This window comes from Hipposideros armiger, unplaced genomic scaffold, assembly GCF_001890085.2.
Source record: "Hipposideros armiger isolate ML-2016 unplaced genomic scaffold, ASM189008v1 scaffold_558, whole genome shotgun sequence".
In the NCBI taxonomy this organism is placed as follows: domain Eukaryota; kingdom Metazoa; phylum Chordata; class Mammalia; order Chiroptera; family Hipposideridae; genus Hipposideros; species Hipposideros armiger.
In genome coordinates this window covers 551,675-574,187 of record NW_017731908.1, presented here as the reverse complement: position 1 = coordinate 574,187, position 22,513 = coordinate 551,675, and the positions used below count along the sequence as shown (strand labels likewise).

The 22,513-nt window shown below is 46.9% G+C and overlaps 1 protein-coding gene across 2 annotated transcripts in view; it reads right to left on the bottom strand.

Moving 5' to 3' along the window:
* The window catches only part of ABCA1 (ATP binding cassette subfamily A member 1), a 104,317-nt gene that overhangs the window by 65,253 nt on the left and 16,551 nt on the right, over positions 1-22,513 (bottom strand). Inside the window, exons 2-4 of one of the 2 annotated variants that reach the window (XM_019623695.1) lie at positions 22,056-22,174; positions 4,482-4,606; positions 2,225-2,401 (exon numbers count right to left, since the gene is read on the bottom strand). In XM_019623695.1, the coding sequence (XP_019479240.1) occupies positions 2,225-2,401; positions 4,482-4,606; positions 22,056-22,174 (421 nt within the window). The remainder of the gene's footprint in view (positions 1-2,224; positions 2,402-4,481; positions 4,607-22,055; positions 22,175-22,513) is intronic. The other variant, XM_019623696.1, reaches the window with a different exon arrangement.

Sequence of the window (22,513 nt, the reverse complement as noted above, 5' to 3'; positions counted from 1 at the left end):
GAGAAAGGTACTAATCTTTTAAATACAATTCAACAATTCAAGTATTAACTTTTAAATTCGATATGTTTAATGCATTAAAATACTTCATTTTTTGCTGTTTCTAAACACAGCCAAATACACCTTTTAGCACACAGCTCAGGACCAAATATCAAGCCTCTTTCTTAGAAATGGCAGCACTCTTCCAGGAAGAAATAATTGAGGCAAAAAATGTCTGTGCAGACGGGGTTGAGCAGTCATATTAACACAATGCTAAATTCACCAAAACTGTACCCCCAGTTCTGTGCTCCCCTTTTCCCACAGAAATCAGGTGAACACAGAGTCTAAAGAGTAAATCTATGAGGCATGTCATTCTACCATTTACCAAACGATGGGGACTACAATTGCTTGCCTGGGCAAAAGTGTATGTTGTAGACAAGTGGGCAGTAAAATCAAACAAAAGCAAACAAAGTCTGATGCTTCACTCAAATGTCTGAATTTAAGAGAAGAGAAGAGGAAAAGCTAGTGTTCCCTCCTGCAAAAGAAACCCCACACAAATGCTTTAAGGACTACATGTGACAAACTGAAGTAGCTAGCCCCAAAAAGTCACAAGCCAAGCCCCATCTGTATTCTGAGTCGTTGTCTAAAAGCCAAGAAGACACCCAAGACCCTTCAGGGCAAGGATGACTTTGTTGACTCCTTCTCCATCTGCTCCTTCAAACTATACGCAGCCCAGCTGTGAGATCACTGGCCTTCTGGGGACCTTCAAGGCTCCACTTACTTCACCTCCTTTATCCCATGAACTGAGTTTCACCTTTGCAAGAATGGGCTGCATGAATCAGAAGACATGTGAACAGAACTCTGTCCCACAGAAACAGATCTTTCCCTTTTAGGGGAAGACAATCTAATCACATGGATGTGCAATCTAAGTGGCTACTGAAATGGCGGTACATCTGTATGCCTATCCTTCCTAGCTCAAGATTCAGACACCATCGTCACATCCCTGAGACAACAGGGAGCCAGGACTAAAGCCCAAGCCTAGCTAACCCCACATGCTTTCCGCTATGGCTCACAGTATCCCACGTTGGCAAAGAGTATTGTCAGGGAGCTACTGGGGGTCATCAGTGAAAACGGGATGGGAGAGCAACCCTCACTCTACAGACCCAGGACCTGTGAGAAATTCCTCAAGTTCCCAATCTCAGCCCTAAAGTTGGAATTATCCTGGATCATGTGGATGGGTCTAACCTAATCACATAAACCCTTAAAAGTAGTGAACTTTCCCTGGCTGGAAGCAGAGAGATGTGGCAGGAGAAGTCAGAGAGATGTAGTACCTCTGGGAGGACCCATCTCTCTGTAAAGAGATTGTATGACACGAAGTCCCAGAGGATTCCAATTTCTTTTTATTATAACGAGGAACATTTCTTTCCAGGCACGTCTTTCTTCCAGGGCTCTTTCCCTGGTTTTAAGAGAACCCACTGATGAATAAGAGAGCAATACAGGTGAACAGGAAACCAGAACACTGGATGCTAATTGATGCTACTGGAGGGGCATTTCACCAGAGCTCTCAGAAAACTCCCCAACAATACAGCTGTGCTGGAACTATAACACAACACTCTGAAGACCAAAATATCCAGGTTCATCCCATTCTTTGTAAGAATGAACGTGTATTCTTATGGGCTGCTTCTCTGAACTACTGATTCCTATGAGACTTTGCTGGCCAATTTTTTCTCTGCAAATGCAATCTTGTCATTGATTTAGCTAATTATTGAATGTGCTTCCATCCAATTCCAAGGTTTTCCCACTGTGACAGCTCACAGTGTTTGCTTTCTGACGAGCTTTTTTAAAATGAATAGATATCTAGCTTTCCATCAATGGTTTGGAGATTTCTTTCTAATCTGGAGAACTCTTTCTTCAAATAAACTCTTATAATCTCAAACTATAATACATACATATATTTTTTTTAATTTTTTTTTTTTAATAAAACAAGTCTTCTCTCTGATTGAAACAGACACAAGAGAATTCAGGCTTAGGCTCAGAGCCACACCCAACTCATTCTTCCTCCATTCACCCTTTGGGAGACAGCCCAAAAGTTTGTAAGAACAGTTAAAATACCACTGAGCTAAATTATGTGTCAAGCTCCCAGCCAGCTCCATGTTTCTACAAAAACAAAGTCACACTGTCCAAGCAGGAATTTCACATTCCAAAAGCATTAGTGCCTGAAGCTCCTGCCCGCAGTGCGTGTACTCACCAGGATGGGCTTCAGGACGTCCACGTTGGAACGAAGGACTCGCTCAGCTGCATCCAGTCTCTCCCGCGGCAGGCTGCACAGCTTGGCAACTTCTTGGTCACCTAGTTGAATCATCTCTGCTAACTGTGCTCCACTGCACAGATCAGTCAAGCGTAGCTGGTAGCCTTGCAAAAATACCTGGAAGCGTTTCATGCAGAGAGAGACAAGCAAAACTGGATTACAGACATGGGAAGCTGGGTCCCTGAAGCCTTTGCGGGGAACTTCACATCACACCGCTTTGAAGAGTGGACACCACTGCACTAGTGCAATGCACCGGGTCTCTGTAATGAACTTGGGAATGCATCAAGGCATGATCTGACAGGACATTTAAAACCTGCGTGTTGTGTTTGATCATTCTCCTACACTCTTGTCCTGGAAAAGGAAAATTCTAAGTCCAACTCTTTTTCTCAAAAGCAGGACACATGATTCAGTGACTAGGAATCTAGAGTCTGAACTCCTGAAAACACTTTTATTAGAGAAAAACATTCTCATTATTTTGAAACTTATACTATCTTAAACTGCGGTTGGGCTGACTTATGGGAGGGAAAAGCATTTATCCTATTTAGTTGTGGGTACATATATTTAACTGATGCAAAGAACTATGTTCAGGCAATTTCAGAATGAGGAAGTCTTCATTTTACTTGCTCCAGAGCGGAGTGCCAGAAAGCCAAGCTTCTCATCTCATTGATAGGCCAATTCTAAGGCATGCTTATCTGTTCATTATAGCAGACCCCTTAGAGAGCCTCTCCTTGGTCATATTTTGTTTCATTAGCTTCCTTGGGCCTAAATGAACAGAGCTTCTTCATGTGTGGACCTCACTGTCCGTTAGACAGCAAGTTCAATCCGATGAGGAGCCTTGCTTTTCCTGCTCACTTTGTGTCCACAGTGCTGGAACATTACAGACAGTAAATAACTGTGGAGTGAATGAATGGGTGATGCAAACTCTTTATTACTCCACAACTACCTCCCCTGTTAGCTTAAATTAGTGCCGCTTGTCCTGCTTGTAGTACAACCTATTGTGAGTGATGGACCAAAAGCCTCACAAGACCCATCCAGCTTTCTAACGCTGCAGAGCACTTGGCCTGCCATGGTTTCTGCTAAGTTTTCACCTACTGCCAGATGCTCAGGCATACTTCGGTTTCACTCCTTTCTCTCACTAGTCCTTGCTGCCAGCCTGTCAGCTTACCTTTAGTATCTGTGTTTAAGAGCACTGACTACACAGAGGCTCTAATTACCACTCAAGGACCACCTCCGCACCAAGGATGCCCCTTATTTTAAACTGATTGGATGTGACAGATATGAAATTGGCAATGGGCAGTGGAAATCATGCTAAAATGTAACTATTTTCATACGCCTGCTGCCTTTGGCCCATCTCCCAACCACACAATTGGTAAACACAAGGCATATTTTCCTAGTTTCATAAGGACCAGCAGTAAGCACATTTTTCTAATTTTAAAAGTTCTAGATCATGTACAGCAAAGGTCTTATTTTTCAGGCATAAACATTTCCACTACTTCTGCTTATTGTAAAGACAAGCTAGTATGTAGACATGAGACAGGGTAAGGAAGCAATTTCCCCTTTCTGCTGGAGAATAAACTTGAGAAGCTTCTCTGAAAATCAATAACCACGCAAGCTGGGTGTGCTACCCACTGCATAGGAGCTGTATGATATCTAATGATGCCAGGGGAAGTTGTCTAAGAATGTAACGTTAAAAGTCTACATAAACACTACTACTGCTTCCTGGTTTTATAAATTAAGAGAGAAAAACGACAACAACAACCATTTTCTCCTTATATACCTTTCCTGTCTATCTTGAAAAGAAGCAATGAGTTTACTAAACCTTCTAACAGAGCTGCTCCAGATCAAGTCAACCCTGGCTATTGTCTCAGAACTGTGAAACTTTAAAGAAAATATTTACTTCACCTTAACTTAAATTCATCCCCCTTTCAGGAGGAAGTTAACAAAAGTCAGTTGATAGGCAGGAAATCAGTTTTATTTCAACCAGCTGGCCCACGACGCCAGAAGGTGCATTCCACCTTCGGAACGGTTTGGCAGTACCCGCCTGAGCAGGGAAGGAAAAATAGGTGAAGCTGACTCTGAGTTCACACCTTCCTTCCAAGCCATTACAAAGACGGGGGTTTATTCACTGCTTGCCAGGCATTCCCTAACAATGTAACTGCCATCAGTCCTGCTGAGGAGGCCGAGGACCGCAGCTTACCTTGTGGAGACTGACACTGGCCCCCAGTATTTTGTCCACAGTCGGCCTTGGCAGGGACAGGTTGTGATTCAGGAACCCAGAGAAGGTTTCATTGTCAACCAGGAAATCCTGAAGCGTCAAGCCTGCTGAGAAATAGTGTTTTATTTTCATTTATTAACTCCAAAAAAATAAAATAAAATCAGCGCAATGCAGCAAAGTGCAGAAAAATATTGATTGTCTCGTTTTAAAATGACTGCCAACCACAGGGTTCTGGCTTAAGCATCCAGAGAGACAAGGTTCGAGGAGCTTGGCCGTATCAGGAGAGGCATGAAAAGATTGCTTTCTGAAGACGTGGAGAGCCACACTCAGCACGCGCTCCTAGTCTCAGTGTGACAGTGCTGTACACGCACGCACACCTTCCCTGGCTTTTCCAGGCAAAAGCCAAGCCTTTTAAACGATCTCACCCATCCCACCTGAGATTTGTGACCCTAACCGCACAGCTCCTGTCTCCCCACTGCCATCTCAGATAGCTAAAACCAGAGCTTATCGGGTTGTCAGAAAAGTCATAGCGTGTTTTTTCTGTTTTTCGTTGCAAAAAATGCGTCATGACTTTGCCGACAACCCAATATTTTAAAGTCTTATCCCCACAAGCCCTGGGGCTGATATCCTCCTGATGAAGAACCGTGGGTCTGAAACTTGAGTGAGCCTCAGAATCACCTGCAGGGCCTGTTAAGAAAGATTGCCGCCCCCAGCCCCAGAGTTTCTGATTCAGGAGGAGGAGTCCAGAGAATCTGCATTTCTAACAAGCTTCCAGGGGCTGCTGCCCTGCTGGTCTGGGAGAAGCACTGGGGTGGAGGTTATGCACGTGAAAGCACCGCCACAGACGCGGGCTCATCTTAATGCCAAACGTAACGTGGAACACGTGATACAGAGCTGCGAAACCCAAGTTTGCCACGCATTAAGAAAACACATAAGCATATATTTTTTTTTAAATTAAACCCTATGAATGATTAGATTGCTGCAGGATTTCATACAAAATCCCTTCAAATAGTAAGCCCTCTAGGTACATTTAGAAAAGGCTCCAAGCACTGGCCAGGATTTTAGTTCCCAGAGTTGGAAGCTGTGCCTGTGGCGTCACCACTTGTGCGATGTGGTGTATTTCATATCCTCCTTCGGAACCCCCGTTTCTTCATCTCTAAAATGAGAGGCTTTTGACCAGATGCTTGGTAGGGGCCCCCCAACTCTTAAATACCATCATTTTCCCTATTTCGTTTGACTGTCCACATCTCCCTCTGCTCTGCCCTCTTAATAACCCAACTTCTTCTTGAAATAAAGGGAAAACCGGCTGATCCTGACCACATGGCTGAGTCACCATCATCTGCAGGCTGCAGCCCACAGACCCAGGCACCAACCAACCTCTAGAGGGCAAACCTTGCAAACCCAAATCACTTAACTGAAGAGAAATAGAGGTTAGATCTGAAACTGGGGCTCCGGTATGAGGCTTAACAAGAACAAGAGTTCAACCTGGGAGCTAAGGGGATTGTGTGCAGAGATATCACAGAAGGAGGGCCCAACAGCCCAACCAGACTCCCATCAACACGGCCTGATCCAAGTATTTTCTGCCTAAGCAAACATGAGTGATACGGGGTTATAGAAAGGATAAATTAAACACAGTTCACAGCTAGTTATTCCTCATGACACCTTCAAGAAGCTGTCCCTTGCCCAATTAGTGTTCCTCCTCAGAACAGGTGCTCCTGCAGACGGCCACCTGTGCCTGGGGCTCCCCATCACATGTGACACTGTCCTGTAACCACGAGGCTTACTTCCGTAGTTGTCAAACCTCAAAGCACCTAAGATTCACTTAGGAAGTGTGCTAAAATGAAGTTGCTTGGGCCCAATCCCCAAAGATCCTGAAATAGTGATCTAGAATGGGGCCTAGGGATCTGTATTTTAATAAGCACCCCTTGTCCTTCCAGTGCAGGGGGACTGGGGACCATACTTTTAGGAATGTTGTTTTATTTGCATACTATCTCCCCTAGATTATGCCTCCAGGACACCAAATGTGTGTTTTATCTCGCAGTGCCCTGATCAGGGCCTGGCAAAGAATTACTGGTCAGTGAATGATGGCTGGATGATAAATATCAGGAGATGGGATTAGGACTGTGAAGATTCCAGAACTATCTTAGCAGCATCACGGGAGACCTCCTTTTAGCTGAGCAGGCCCAAGAAGGACCCAGAAAGTGTCAGGATGAACCCCCCCTCTCATCTACACCCCTGGAGTAAACAGGATCCCTAAAGACTAGTACCATACTGTCAGGTACACAAAGTGACATCTGGGGTATCCCAGCATCCCTACGGTAGGGGGAAACAGGGAGGACTGTAGGAAAGCTGATGGCTTCAGCTGAGGCCTGGCATGAAAAGCCAGACATTGAGCATTGTGGAACAAAGGGAATAGCCCCACACAGGGGGTCAGGCCTCTCGGAGCTCTGGGAAGACAGAACAGACACATGAGCTGACTCTCACTGCACAGCTGGGCCACCCATTGCTCCTGAGTGTGAGAAGCCAGGGCAGCATGCAGACATGGTGCTGGGCTACCTCCAACAGCCTCCTTCCTCCCGAGTGGGGCTGCTGAAGTGTGGGAGGCTGACCCAGACTGTGTGTGCAGCAGGTCTCGGCCATGAGCAACACTCTCCAGCCCAGTGAGTGCACTCAAAGTGTTTATAAGCCTCTTCTGTTATGTCAACCGGCTCTGAAGATGAGAACAACTGGAAGTGATCAAACTCCAACCACCCATCAGTGAATCCCCTGGATGAGACCTAAGCACCAAGCGGCTGATGAAACAGTCAACAGCCCTTGGCAGTGCATGTGCAGGGGTGGTGAGGTCACTGGGTGGAGAAGCAGCAAGGAGGCCAAAGATCCCTGGCTGCAAAGAACTTGCATTCTGGTCATGTGGATACCACACATGTGGGCTCTTAGATTCACACACCACCGATGGCAGCTGCGGCCAGTGTGGACACAGATCGGCAATACGCTGTGGTGTGCGGGCTCCCGACCTCGGCTCCTATTACACTCACACGGGGAGCTTTACAAAACTCCCAGTGCCCAGGCCACACCCCCTCCCCCCCAACAACTAATCAAAACTGGGACTAAGGCCCAGGCATCAAAATTTTATAAAACTCCCCAGGTCATTCCAGACAAGTTTGAGAAACAATCGTATAGTAGAAAGATCTGGGGTGTGAGGCCAGAAAAACCTAAATTTGATGCCGGACTCGGCTCTTTATTAACTGTGTGGCTTTGAGAAATTCATTTTGCTTTCCTGAGCCTGAGTTTTCTTACCTAAGAGGTAAGGATGATAGTATCCACCTTTCGAAGATATGAAAATTAGAGATAGTCACACGTAACGCATGAATAGTGAGCAACTAGCTCATGGGAGGTGCTCAATAAATGGTAATACTTTTGTGATTTTGAAAAGGATTTTTTTTCACTCAACTCCACCAGTGTATCACAATGAAGTATAGAGAACAGGTGAGGACACAGACCCTGCCCTCAAGGAACTTCCGAGGCTGATAAAGGAGATGAAGAAGCAAATCAATAAAGCAGGAGGAAGGATGAGAAAGCCAGAGAAAGACAGCTCATGGAAGCGACTGGCTAAGATGAGGTTTATCTGCAAGTGTTTCATGGTGGGGAGTCAGGTTGAAGCCAAATTCTGGAAAAGGACCAAGAGCCAAAATTCTTTAGAGGCCGTGGCTGGTGAGGAGAGGGTACGGTCTCTCATGGTGGCTGGGACTAGGACACCCTATAGTCATAGCACTGTGCACATAGTAGGTTCTCAAAAAATGTTTTTGAATGAATAACTAATTGACGAGCAGATAAACATAGAAAAAGGAGATTCCTTAAAACCTAAGAGTTGGAAAGTAGGATGAGAGAAGGAAGAGGGAGGGATGTAGTGTGTGGCCAGGGACGGGTAGCTTTGTATCTCTGTTCTCAGCTTTCTCCATTATGTGGCTGGCAGTGAAATGAGTGGAGAAACCAATAATATTGAGAAAGCCAGATGTCTGAAACAGACTTCTCTTAGCCTCGTTAACTCCTATCCCTTCTTTATGACTCGGCCCATGAGTCATCTCCTCCAGGAAGCCCGCCCTGACTTCCCCACCCACAAGCTGGGTGAGGTGGCCTACTTCTGTGCCCTACCAGCATCCTATGTGTCCCTGGGGCACCACACAGTTGAAGCTGCAGTTGTCTGAACACACATCTTTCTCCCCAGAAGAACAGAAGTGCCTTGAGGGCCAGGACTTTGTAACTCTGAAGTGCAGCAGTGCCTGGCCCAGAGGAGGGACTCAGTACATGGCGGGTGTACGAAGGAACGAAGGAACACAAGTAGTGAATATACTGACGAACTGACATGATCTGGAAAAGAGCCGATTATGGAGAGGTAAACTCACTTAGCAGTGGCTAGGAAAGGGTGGAACAGGACATGAATAGGAAACAAACCAGGTCAAAGTAACACTAGAGTTTCTCTTAGCCCACTCAGCTGCATCAGCACGGGGTCAAGGCGAGTGGAAGCTGGAAGCAGGGAGTGGGGGGATGTCAACAGAACAAACGGGGTGACAACGGCATCTACCGCACGGGGCTGAGCTGAGCGTTAAATGAGAAGATATACCTAAAGTCCCAGTATAATGCCAGGCACTGAGAAAGGTGCTCAGTACAGGATGGCTAATATCATCATCGCTTTCAGGAAAGACTGGTCTCATTAGCTTCATTGCTAATTTGACCCTGAAGCATATGCTTTTAGAATAGATAGGAACACAGAAGTGACTTTGCCAACTAAGTAGAAAGGTTGAATTTATGATTTAAGGGATGTGTGCATGTGCATGTGTGTGTGCGCGTGTGTGTGCATGTGTGTGTGTGTGTGTGTGTGTTCCATTTGCCGGGCTGAGTTCCTGAGTCAGAATTCTTTCTGCTGATACACTCTACTAAGATGAAGAAAAGGGGCTGGCTGAGTGGCTCGTTGGTTAAGAGTTGGCTTGGGAGCACCAGCTTTGAGCAGCAGGGCTGCCGGTTCGGATCCCACATGGGCCAGTGACGCTGCGCCCTCTACAGCTAAGATGGTGAACAACAGCTCGACCTGGAGCTGGGCTGCCGTGAGCTACCGGCGATGATGTAGGCTGCAGTGGGGCTGCAGTGGGCTGCTATAGGCTACTGTAAGCGGCTGGCAGTCGCCATGAGCTGCCATGAGCCACTGTCAGTGGCCGTCCAAAGGCCGGCAACCTATCTGCCTCAGCCGGGAAGAGTGCAATGATCACAATACCAACATGGGCTAGTGAAGCGACGTCCTCCACAACTAGACTGAAGAACAAAAGAACAGCAACTTGTCTGTTCCCCTCCCCCAATTCCCCAAAATAAAAAAAAAAAAAACCTTTAAAAAAAAAAGATGAAGAAAAGTCTGAAGCTGACTGATTTGTCTATTCTGAACATTATAGAGGAAGACATAAATCTAGCATTCTACAGAGAATCAGTGGGAATGATCACACCTACGAGGTCACAACAAGGATGATGAACACAGGCACAAGATGACCAGTAAGAAAAACCAGTCTTTAGAAGCAAGACAGGGAACGCTTAGAGGAAAAGAGTCACGTAACCATTTAATTTGGCCCAAGTGAGTTGACATGATTTCAGTTTTCTTATCTGTAACATATGGGGTGAGAAGATGATCCTGGAGGTTTCTCATCCACAGTACACTCGGGGTACAATGAAATCAGCACTGGCTATAACATCAGACATTCAAGGTCAGGCTCTGCTGCGCCTTCACGGTATCACCACGGATCTCACTTCCTCTTTTTTCTTACTGTCTCTGGGCCTCAGTTTCCTTAAACATACAATGGGGCTAATACCATTCACAGGTTGTTGTGAACACCGGGATCAAGGATGTGAAAGTACTCTTTCATAGGGAAACAGTTGAGGAGCCTGAAGAGTTTCCCCGGGGAACTGAGAGGGTACAAATGCTGTCCTAGAACACGGCCATCCGAAAGCTGGACTGGTCACTAAACATGAGTCCCTGCTGCCCGCGGAGAAGACTGAAAGTCACTACCCAGCAAAAGGCCAAGAGGGCTTTCCTGCTGCGGTCTCTCCAAACATGGACCAGAATACTTGATCCGCTGATCTCGGCCTCCTTGCTTTGGCCTGGAGGCGACTCCCCAATTCTCAAGAGCGTTGCTTCGGGTACAGTGAGGTGGGACAATGGAAAGGAGGGGGGAAAAAAACCGCAGGAGCTTGGCGTCTGAAGAACAAAACAAGTGAAGTGTGTATTTTGTGGGCTGAGAAAGAACAGTACAGCATCCTGTTTCTTGCCAGGCCTCTGGGCCAGGCATCTGGAACCAAGCTAAGGAGACACTTCCACCATGGGTGCAGGGGTGGTGGGGAGAGGCCCTGCCCCCAGGATGCTGTCACAGCCCCTTAGTGTCTCTCTCCCGCCAGCCTGACAGAGAAGGCGCGGGGAGGAGGGGGGAGGGAGAGCAGCGGCAGGAAGGCGGAGGAGGGAAGCCCTCAGCCAGAAAGCTGGGGTTACTCTCGGTCAATGCCCTCCAGTCCCCAGCTCGGGTTTCAAGATTGCTGTAGTCTCTTTTGTTCAACATGAAAAGGAACCACAGCAATCAGCTGCTTGAGAAGTGAGTGGGTGGAGGAGGCAAATGAAAAAAGAAGAAGTGGAGAAAAAGATCAGGTCAGTATCCAAGGCCCAGATCCTCTTCTTAAAAGGACCCCAGGAGGGTCCTCCAGCTCTCACTCACCATGTCCAACAGGTCATGGCCTGGAGGGGCCTGGGCCAAATTCTAACTTGTGGCTCTACTCAGCCGAAGCATGTCTGGCTTTAGAAACAAGCCCTTGAAACAGCTCTCTGCTATAAAAGGGCTGGTCACAAACATACTCAGGTGTCTTCTGGGGTGTTTTTTGTTGTTTTGGTTTACACTCCTGATGCGAGGGCTGTACTTTCTTCTTCAAGCGTAGCTACCGCCTGCTTCACTGAGGTGGCTGGACCTTCTCTGGGAAGACCAGGGCTCTGGAGAAGCAGGTAAAGCAGGGTGACCCGGTTATTCCCTGAGGTGACTACGCAAGTGAGAGAAGGCCAGGACCCTAAGGACCTCCCTGCTGTGCATATGGGCCTGGGGTTCCCAACCCAGGACGAGTTTCCTTCTCCACATTGAGGGCTCGCTGGGATAGTAAGACATACCTACAAGGTCTCAGGTTCTGGGGTCTGGCTAACCTGGCTCAAAGGTCAGTTCCAGAATTTTCCAGTTATGTGGCCTTGGAGAGACTGCTTAGGCTCTCTGAGCCTGGTTTTCTCTATAAATGGAGGTTTAGCATTAATGACACTAAGTGTGTCAAGTACTCTGAACTCATGATGAGTGCGAAAATACAAGCTGAAAATTAAACAAGTTCAAAATAAATGCTGATAAAGTCACGATGGCAATTATGTGATGGGGCTTCCCAAGAGAAACCAGAAAATTTCGGGTCATGCTCCATGAAGTCTGCGAGGCAAGGACTAGGAAAGCCAGTCTCCTCTTGAGACCACTGGGGGTTCTATACCGTTAGGAGCCACAGAGTTCTTCAAGTACTTTACAGGTACTATGAACTCGCATTAGTTCAACAAGCTTTGAAATGGCTACTGAACCCCAAACACCAGTGCTATGGTTCAAAGTGGCAGGACTTCTCGGGGTTCCTTGAAGGCAGCAGCCTGTAACAAAAGAGATGCTGTGTGAGGACAGCATGATCCTTTCCCTTGCCTTCCAAAAGGAGGTGGCCAGAGGGTCAGGTGAGTAGAGCCGTGAGCCTCCAGCCCTCTCTGCCACCCCAGAACCAGTCATCACTAAAGCCAGGGGATGGAAAGAGACATTACATTACACATCTTGCCCCAATCCATCTACTACGGCAATAGCGAGCTCATGTCTTACTGAAAAGTGGCCGAGGTGGGAGAAGGTGTTGGTAGCCCCTGGAAGGAGGACTGACATCAACTGATAAGAACCTGAATGGTAACCAGGTCCTCAAAGAGCCAATGGAGACTGTGGCCCCAAAGGAACAGGGTGACCCGGCCAGGAGCACCCCTGAGGCAATGGGGGTGGCAGGCACAGTAGAACTGGCTCTGGAAGCCCAGAAAGAAATGAAAAGTAACACTGAGGAGGTAGCATTGGCCCAAGTGAGTTCTGGGCCTAAAAGAAAGATGAGTTTATGAATTAGGGGCTGAGAAGGGATTTTTCTCCATGGCCGAACTAAGGCAGAATTGTTATTATATATAACGTATAAATAGCTTAGTTTTTGTTCTTTTAAAATTAATGAAATGAATTAGGGACAAGGTAGTGATTTGTGGGCAGAGGAAGGTGATTAGCATTTACTGAGCATCAGACACCTTATATATATTATTTTCTAGAATCCCTAAAACAAACTTACAAGAAATGTATTATTCCCATTTTTCAAATGTGGAAACAGACCCAGAGAGGTTCATATCCTGCTCAAGGTCACAGAGCAAGCAAGTGGTAAATCTGAACCCAATCGGCTGTGGCTGTAAAGCTTTGGCTCCTTTTACATCGGGAATTCAATAAATCGCTCTTTTAAAATGCTCCACCACATTTTGGGCACCACAAGCAGATGATGCCAGCTATGCTTCCTGGTGTTGGAATGAGGCAACATGGCAGCATGGTGTGGTGGTGGGAAGATGCTGAGCCTTGGGGTCTAAGAGACATGCATTTAGTTCACAGCTTTATTATAGGACCATGGGCAAAAGACAGAACGCTTTCCAGCTTCAGTTTTCTCATCAATAAAATGGGGATGGTAATCTCAACCTGCTAGTGCCCGTGTAAGCCTTAGCTGTAACAACATCTTAAAATGTAAAATGCCATCATTACCTGGTGCAACTTAGTCTTTTGGACAAAGTGTCACTCTAACATTGCCCTTTTGTGCCTTGGGACAACAGTGATGAGAGGGCCAGAAACGGGAAGCTCTCAACTAGAAACAAACTGGACCCCCAAATTGCTCTCTGCTGCCCACGGGGGTCAATAAATCTTATACTGGAAAAGCAAAAGACACGAAACCCTGTTCTTGATGTGCACAATCCAAACTTTTTCAAGTCAGTCCGATATTGTGAGGTACATGCTGTCCTGCTGTCCTGCAATTGAGTAAAATTGTGTTTTCTATTCTTGTCAGGGTAAAGTTTACCTTTGATTTGATTTGATGGAAGCAATATTTCAACACAGCGCTGGGATGCAGCCTGGCTGGGACAGGTCTAGGAAACCTTTCTCACGTTAGCTGGAAAGGTTTCAAAACAGGAAGACCCTAAAACAGAACTTTTGACAAGTGCATACAGAACATGAATTGCAATCACCCAAAGATTTAAAGGAATTTCCAGTTTGATGACATAATACTGACACATAGATCATCAGATCTCTCAACAAGATGACACACAAGAGGGGCCCAGAAGAGCGATACAGTTTGGGGCTGAACCTCAACTTCAGCAGTTGCTCAAGGGAATACAGGGGCTCAGGCAGGGAAGAAGAAGTGGCTGGCTGAGTCACAGGATGTCCTTTCTAGACAGGCCATGCAGGATGTTCTATCCATGCCTGTTACCCATGAAGCCGGGAAGTGGAGGAAGTCTGGCATTACTCTCAGAAGCCTTCTTGTCTCCTTTTTGATCCCAGCCCATGAATGCCTAGTATCCTGTGGCCTTAGAGAAGTTTCTGGCTACCCTGGGCTGCTCTCTTTAGCATATAATAGCAGAGCATGAAAGACTGAAGTTGTAGCCCTTTTCCTGCCTCTTGCCAGCTGTGCTTCCTTACGCAAGTTTCTCAGCCTCTCTGAACTTCAGCTGCTTCATAGGCATAAAAAGGAATAAGATTTCCTACCTCAGATGATGGTTGTGAAGGTGCAGTGAAACCGAAGTGCAAGCCTGGTACTTCTCATGTGCCAGAAACAGTACGAAATGTTTTACCCTTATTAGCTCATGTATTACCCACAATATCTCTAAGAGAGGTTCTAGTAATATCTCCATTTTGAGGAAACTGAAGGACAGAGATGTTATGGAATGATCCAAGGTCATAGCTGGTAAGCAGCAGGGCCAAGATTTGAACCAAGGCAGTCTGGCTGCCAAGCCTATTCTCTGAACGCTACATTGTACTGTCCAGTGGATGTTTACAAGATGATAATTTTACATCCCCTTCCCTCAGCTCCTTGCCACAGCCAAGATGATAATTTTACACCCTCTTTCCTCAGCTCCCTGCCACAGCCAACTGCACTGCCATGTCACCAAAGCCTGCCCTGCCCTTGGGGGATCGTGCCTTTTGACTTTCAAAGATCAAAGCAGAATCAAAGGTCCATCCAGTGAGTTCTCAGCACTGCCAGTAAATCCAACAGCTGGAAAGCTCTGACCCTTTTCCCGAAGTCAAGTCCACCATCACCCTCAGGACTTATTTCACAAAAGTCTTACACAGCACATCAGAAAGGCCAAACAAACCAGATCTCTACCATGAATATACCGAAAATGGCAGCCCTGCCGCTGACACTGAAAAATCCAGCCAAAGGGATGGAAAAGCTCAAGGCCCACGTGAGGATGTCAGGGTACACGCCGCGCTTCCTTGGGGTCTCCTCCAGTCCTTCCCCTTTCCAGCCCTCGACCCCAATGATGTGGGATGTCCTCCAAAGGGACATCTCCAACCATGGACCACATGCCCAGAGCTCTTCCTTGTTCTTTCCTGGCAGAGTTCTAAGCTTCAGAGAACTCTACATCCTGGAGAGAAGATATTTCTGAAGCCCCTGATTCGGGGGCTGTGAGAGACAGGCTGTAACCCTAGTCCTCAGTCTGGGAAGCGGAGATAAGGTTCTCAGGCCATGGCAAAGGGCCATGTAGGTGTGCCCTACACAGCTTCTGGGAGCACAGCTCTCACGGGGAGTGCCATTTCTGGAAACCATGGCATCCACAGAAATGGGTAATTGGGTAGCTCTGCGTACAGCTTGAAAGCCACCCCTCAGCTGTTCCACCTACCTGGCCTGAACTAATTCAGCAGGTCTGGAAAATCATGCTCTGAAGTCCCACCTACTGGGCTTCTGTTAAAAGGTGTCGGTGCGGCTGTAATTTGGGACAGGGCCTGACAACTGGATGGCTGAGATCTTGGCTGACGATGGAAGTGGCTGAGTCCCCTGCCTGCACAGGGCAGATTGGGGATCTGGCATCCAGCCCTACCACAGAACCCACAGCCCTGCCCACGCGGCCAGGCCATAGCTGATAGAGAGCTCTCACAGCACCCTCACAAGCCTAGGAATTGTCCGTGGCTGGCATATGCACTGGCGAGGCTGAGGGAGCAGCCATCGGATGCAGCAGTGGACAAGGGGCCAGCCAACTGTGGAAATGGGGGAAAGGAGCGGAGCTGGAGAGCTTCTTAGAGGGAATGTGAGGCTGGACCACCCCAGGAAGGCAAGAAGCCTCAGCCCAGGATATGCATTTCCCAACTTCCAGCCACATAGGAAGCCCTGACCACTGTTTACGGTGCAAAGTCAAGAGGGGCTTGGGCCCATGGTGCCCCCGAGAGAGGAAGGAGTCTGGGGTCAAGATGCCAGGGTTTGGGAAAGGAGCAAGGCACTGGGGCAAAGTCTGAGCAGAAATGTTCAGCAGGAAGCAGGCTAATGAGCCTGTTAAGTATACTGAGCTACTGAGCGATGCATTTACCGTATTCCCCCATGTATAAGACGCACCCTTTTTCGAAAAATTTGGGGTCTAAAAACTGGGTGTGTCTTATACAGTGGTTGTAGTGGTTTTTTTACTTGCATTTCCCACTGAGGACGAGGCAATCTATGAAGACAGTGATTCATCATCAGACACAGATGAGGACAAGCTAATGGTTGGGAGTTTTGACAGTGATGAGGAGTTGTATGAATTTTATGATGAATAAAAGTTGAGTTCAATAACTTTCTGTAATACATTTTTTTTCAAAGTTCAGGCCCCAAAATTAAGGTGCGTCTCATACATGGGGAAATACGATAAGTGACTGACAAGGAAATGAGCAGTAAAGACAAAGAAGAAAGCAAAGAGACATCGCCTTGTCCAGCCCAGTCCTGATCTGAGCAGCACCAGCCCCATCTTGGAGGCCTTAGCTCTGGCCTGTCTGCCAGATTCACCAAAGGCGGGCTGGTGGGTGAGTGAGGCTGACAGAGCGAAAGAGGAGGGTGCAGAAGGAGACAGCTCATTCTATCACCCCAGAGCCTCTGGCGGGCACAGGGGCAGGCTGTGAGGCCTGGAGTGGACACAATATGGGGAGCTCTCTTTAAGAAAAAGAATATTGTTAAAAAACCCTACTTCGGCAAGTTTTGACTACTAGGATCCCTACCAGGGCCTTGGAAGAGGACTGTGAAAGTAAAGCTTTCTTAGCTTGTCAGTAAATCCACTTCAGGCCTCTGGGTTCATGGCAGCCCTTCCAGTCAAGTTCAGGAAAGTAAACCTTATGGAAGAAAGAAAGCCAAGACTGTTTTAAGAACTTTCGTCATTATTATGAATTTAGAGCCCTGCTGACGTGGGTTTACACAAGGGAATCAACACAAAAATTACCTGCGCTGGGATTCTATACTTTTCGAAGCACTTTCACTTGACCCTTAAAATACTCTGAAGGGTGGGTGTTTTCTCCCACCCTCATTCCACGAAGATTCACAGCTTGCTACATGCCTGCTACCGTGCTGATGCTTGGGACAGAACCGTGAACAAGGGTCAGTCCTGCCCTCACAAGCTACAGTGTAGGGGACAACCTATATCACCAGCGAGTCCCAGGTGATCTTCCCCAAGCCAAGTACTGACCAGGTTTCCGAGATGAAACCTTTTCAGGTTGGGTTACCACAGTCCCAATTTCGAGGCAAGGAAAGTTGAGGCCCAGAGAGGCTGAACAAACTGGCGAAGCCAAAGATTCAGCCAGGAAGGGAAGGGGAGGTAAATCAACTCTGGTTTATTGTGCATCAACTATGTGCCATGCCGCCATGAGGCATCCACAGATTCCTCTGACTTAATGCTCAGTGACCCTGGGGCAGCTCATCTCACGTTTCAGGTAAACTGAGGGTCAGAAAGAATCAAACCATGACCAAGGCTGACACATAACGAGGGACAGAGCCTGAATTTGATCCCAAAACAAATCTTAATACAAAGCCCCAAGCTCTTTCTCTTATACCAGGGTTTTCCAACCTTCAATCATTTACAAACTATTCTCACAATTTTTTACCATATCCACGTAAAATGATGTCTCCTTTAAATTCACTTTAATTCGTTTTTTTCCTATTGAACACGCTCCTAAGCAACAATACTCACGAAGTGGTAATTTGATATGGGTTAAAATTAAAAGTTGGCATCTGTGTGCCACCTGAAATCATCTCAGATGTCACACAAAACTCACTCAGAGAAAACGCCCCTCGACAGTCTGCATCTCACAGAAACAGAAGCTAGCTGGCTCCATCATTTTTTTCTAGAGCTTCTGAAAACTTGTACAATTTAGATATGTCCGTTCGGTACAGTCATGATAGGGGCTTAGGAAGAAGGAATGCGCCTCACACTGGCTCCCAAACTCTCAGTGAGCCACCATTCAACCTGCATGTCTGTAGGTTTAGGGAGAAAATAATAAAATTCCAAAAAGTTCCAGGGATTAGAAAACTGGGTGAGGTCCCTCCGTAAGGCCTTCTGTTGTACATGGGTTTCTCATTAGGATGGCTTACAAGGATACTTAGACTTGTCTAGGATTTAATTCTTAAAACTAGAGGTCTTTCCAGTTCGAAGATTATTAGACCAGCACAAGATGACACTGTAGAAAGAGCTGCGTGAAACAGCAGAGGCTCAGCTGTGTTCCATTCCTAGATTATCCTTCCTGGGTCGGGGAAAACTTGGGAAAGCCACTCCCCACTTCCACATCAGAGTCTTGCCTAGAGCAGGAGTGCCACATGGACAGAGGCCATGTTTGTTTTGTACACCTCTGTGTCCCAGCACCTAGAACAGTGGTTGGCACATATTAGATGTTCAATAAATACTGGTTGAATGATTGACTCAATCAACCCATTTATCTATAAATAAACTAATGGCTTCTTAGGTCTCATCAATAAGTGGAAATAAAGCAATGCTCTAGCCCAGGAAACCATGGGACTACAAGAGGATGTTTGAGTAGAGACCTCCATATGCACAAAGTACCTGTGGAGAGTCCACTGGATTTAGCACATGAAAACTGAAGGAAAAAACAAGATAAGTCCTCCAACTAGAGACCACAGCAGCAGGACCTCAGTGGCCCAACACTGATGACAACGTAAGTTGGTGGAACTTTAAGAGCCTGAGGGGTTGTGTCCAAAAGGGCTCTGGTCTCCGGTAGACTGATGTACACCTCAAGATTTCATCCCACAGCCATCAATGACTTGGATGAGAACAAAAAGAGCTATTTATCAAATTCCTCGATGACAGGAAACAACAAGAAACAGCAAATGTAGTACATGGCAAAATCGAAATCCAAAATGGTTTTGGTAGGACGAGGTGACATAGGGAATCTAAACAGATAAAATAGAAAAGAGACAGACAGTAGGTTCAAAAAGTCAACAGCACAATAAGAAATGGAGAACAAGAAACTTGCAACGCTGTACATTTAAAAGACTCCGCAATTTTGGTTGACTGCACGTGGGAGATGAGTCAACAGTGTGACACGGATACCCAAAAGCCTAACGCAATCTCAGATTGCATTAACAGAAATACGGCGCTCAGAACAAGAGAGGAAAAGATCCCTTTTGTACTGCGTGCTAGAACACTTTATCATTTCTGATAAACTTCAAGAAAGACAGAAACACGCTGAAACACACCCAGAGGAGAGGCGGATATAGGAGGAAAAATCATTCCAGAAGTCTAGAAAAATCAGATTTTGGGAAGGGAGGGAAAAAAAGAAAAAAGAGAGAGATCTGTCTTTAAATATCTGAAAGGAAATAGAATTAGCCTCATTTTCTGAAAGGTATAGCAGGGTAGTGGCTATTTTGTGATAATTAAAGCTGTCAACAGCCAAAATGAGCTGCCGTGTGAGAGGCAGGTCTCCATCACTGGAAGCGGGTGTCTGTGAGAAAACGTTGATGAGGGCCTGGGCTTCGGACAAGGGTCCTTCCAGTCCTGAGAGGGACACTGCAAGAGAGCTAAGCACATGTCTCTCAGTCCACACCGACATACCCCAGCCTCTGATTCTCTCTGAAATCTAGAGTGCTAGTCCAATTCAGCAAAAAGTGACTGGCTTCATCTAGGAAGAAGCAACATTTCCGGCATTCCCTCTAGACCAGCGGTTCTCAACCTGTGGGTCATGACCCCTTTGGGGGTCGAACGACCCTTTCACAGGGGTCGCCTAAGACCATCGGAAAACAAAAAGATATTTACATTACGATTCATAACAGTAGCAAAATTATAGTTATAGAGTAGCAATGAAAATCATTTTATGGTTGGGGGTCGCCACAACATGAGGAACTGTATTAAGGGGTCGCGGCATCAGGAAGGTTGAGAACCGCTGCTCTAGACCGAAGCCTGGCTCTGTGCTGTAAAGCAGGCAAAGAAAGGAGAAAGCAATGTAAGAAGTAGCTGTGGGGCAGAAAAGTGAACCTACTGGGTGAATGGACAGATGATCATGGATATAATACAATCAAACTCGGAGGAGACCTTCTCTCTTCAGAGCTGTGCAGACAAAAATTTTTGAACTCAGTTTTGGTTTCTCTTCTCTACCCTAACTCCTGCTGCCCCTTGCCCAAAGAAGAAAAATAGTTGCATGTCTAAGGAAGATCTGAAACTGTGTGACAACTCGCCCCCCAAATAGCCAGTCTACTTCTCCTGCCGTGAAGCTGAGAGCAGAAGAGCAAGGCCAGGTGCTCAGAAATGCATCACTGACACAAGGAAAATACTGGCTCTCATTTATGGAACACCTTCTATGTGCCAGACAGACACTGTTCGATTTTATATTTTACATTGAGGTAAAATGTAATTACCTATTATATTATAGCTGAGCAAATTCCGGCTCAGAAAAGTTAAATGTCATCCTCCCCAAAATAATCCCAGCTCCTGTTCACTAAATGCTTCCTATGTGCTAGATGCTGTTTTTAAGCAATTACATGTTTTATCTCATTTATTTCTCACAACAACCCTATGAGATAGGTTCTCCTACTGTCCCCATTTTATGGATGAGAAGAGTGGCCCAAAGGGACCTGCATGACTTATTCCCAAAGTCACAAAACTCCAAAGTGATGTATCGTCACACTCTTTCCTCGGTGCCACACTGACTGTAGTTGAAGAGATAACCCTAGCTCTGCCTCTGGTCTACCAGGCAGGGCCCTCCTGCAGATCAGGAGGGACTGATGCTGTGAGTGGTGGTTGCTACCTCTCTGAGTCCTACACCGGGACAGACACACGTGTGCAGGCCCAGGGGCCTACAGAGCAGGGAAGCAGCATCCATGTGGCCTGGCCATGCGGCCAGGAGTGGTCCAGCCGGGGGCCCCTTGAAGCTGAGCCAGGAGCCGAAGCACAGTCACACCTCTCTCTGATGTGAAGGGACACCTCCTCTGTGACTTCTCATACACAGCTTTGCTTCCCCGTGTTATCAGGTCTTACATTGTCCACTACCTCTTTTCCTGACCCAAGAAAAACCTCCAAACCAAGCCTGGTTTAAACTCTAACACTTGACACCATTTCTCCTTTTGCCAAGTGGATCAGGATCTGGGAGGCCTTTCTAGCGAGGATCGGCCCATTCCATCCCTCCCGAAACACCCAACTGAGCAAGAAGTTCCATTCCTAGAGTAGTGGCAGCAGCTGGCCCATGCTGGGCAGTCATTTATCACTGACATTGTTTAGAACCACCGGTGCACAGTGAAGACGAAAAGTAGCCCGACTGTTAGTATAGCGTCATCATGGCTTTTAAATTCTCTGAGACCACGCACACCATCATTGCCTGTACCCAGGGGACTGCTCCCACATGTCCTGTCCCCTTGGCAGGCCACTCCATGAGTTCCACAGCCAGTGCCTCGGTCAGCAAACTATCTGCTCCTCAGACAATTCCTTAATGTCATGCAATAAATTGCCTGGGCACTTATCAAATTAAAGATAAAGATTTCCCTTTTTAAAGATCAGAGTTCAAATGTCCATCAGACTAAATCGAATGACTAGGGGAAAGGTAAGTTGCATTTTCCTTTTAGGAATAAATGCTTACTTTCACTTATCCATATATCAAGGTGCAATTTTAATTGCTCTTATATGACAGGAGTGTCCCTTGCCTATAAATTTGCCCATTCATTGCAACCATATGGCCAACTCCACAAAGAAATGACGTTGGAAGCAACCTGCGACCCCGAACTGTCCTGACACCCGGCCTGTTCCAGTCCTCTCCCCAGAGGAGGCCAGCGCACTCACTGTCTCCCAGTTTCTTATCAACACTTCCTGCAGACAGGCCTTCCATACCGCCCAGCCACTGAGGAGAGAACCTAGCAGGGAAGAACTAAAAGGGACAAGCACCAGGCGGCCTGGGTTCCTGTCTCTGCCTGGTGCAGGTCAACTTCCAATTACAAACCAACACACAGAAGGCTTCTGCTTACCTGAGCTGTAACTCTTCATCTTCTGCAATGTTCTCAGAACTTTGTGTATGTTTTTCATGCTGGTGTCTTTCTGGCTGTATAAAAGAAGCCGCTGAGCATCTGAGAACAGGCGAGACACACTGCGGGGGGTGCAAGAAAAGCAGAGAAGCTCTGGTCAGGCCCGCTGTCTCTCTCACTTGAACCAAGTACCTGCCCCGGTACACATGCCCCAGCCTGGCTGCCAGGTCCTGCACTCCTACTGCTCCCCACACCCAGCCTCACTTATACCCCCGATTTCCAACCTCCCACCTACCATCCCTGCCCCAAGGGCTCTTCCCCATGTGTCCACACAGTGAAATCTTACCACCCCCTTCAAGGACCAGCCCATGCGCCTCCTCTCCAGGAAGCCCTCCCTCACATACATACATATACACACACACACATTCTCTCTCTCTCTCTCTCTCTCTCTCTCTCTCTCT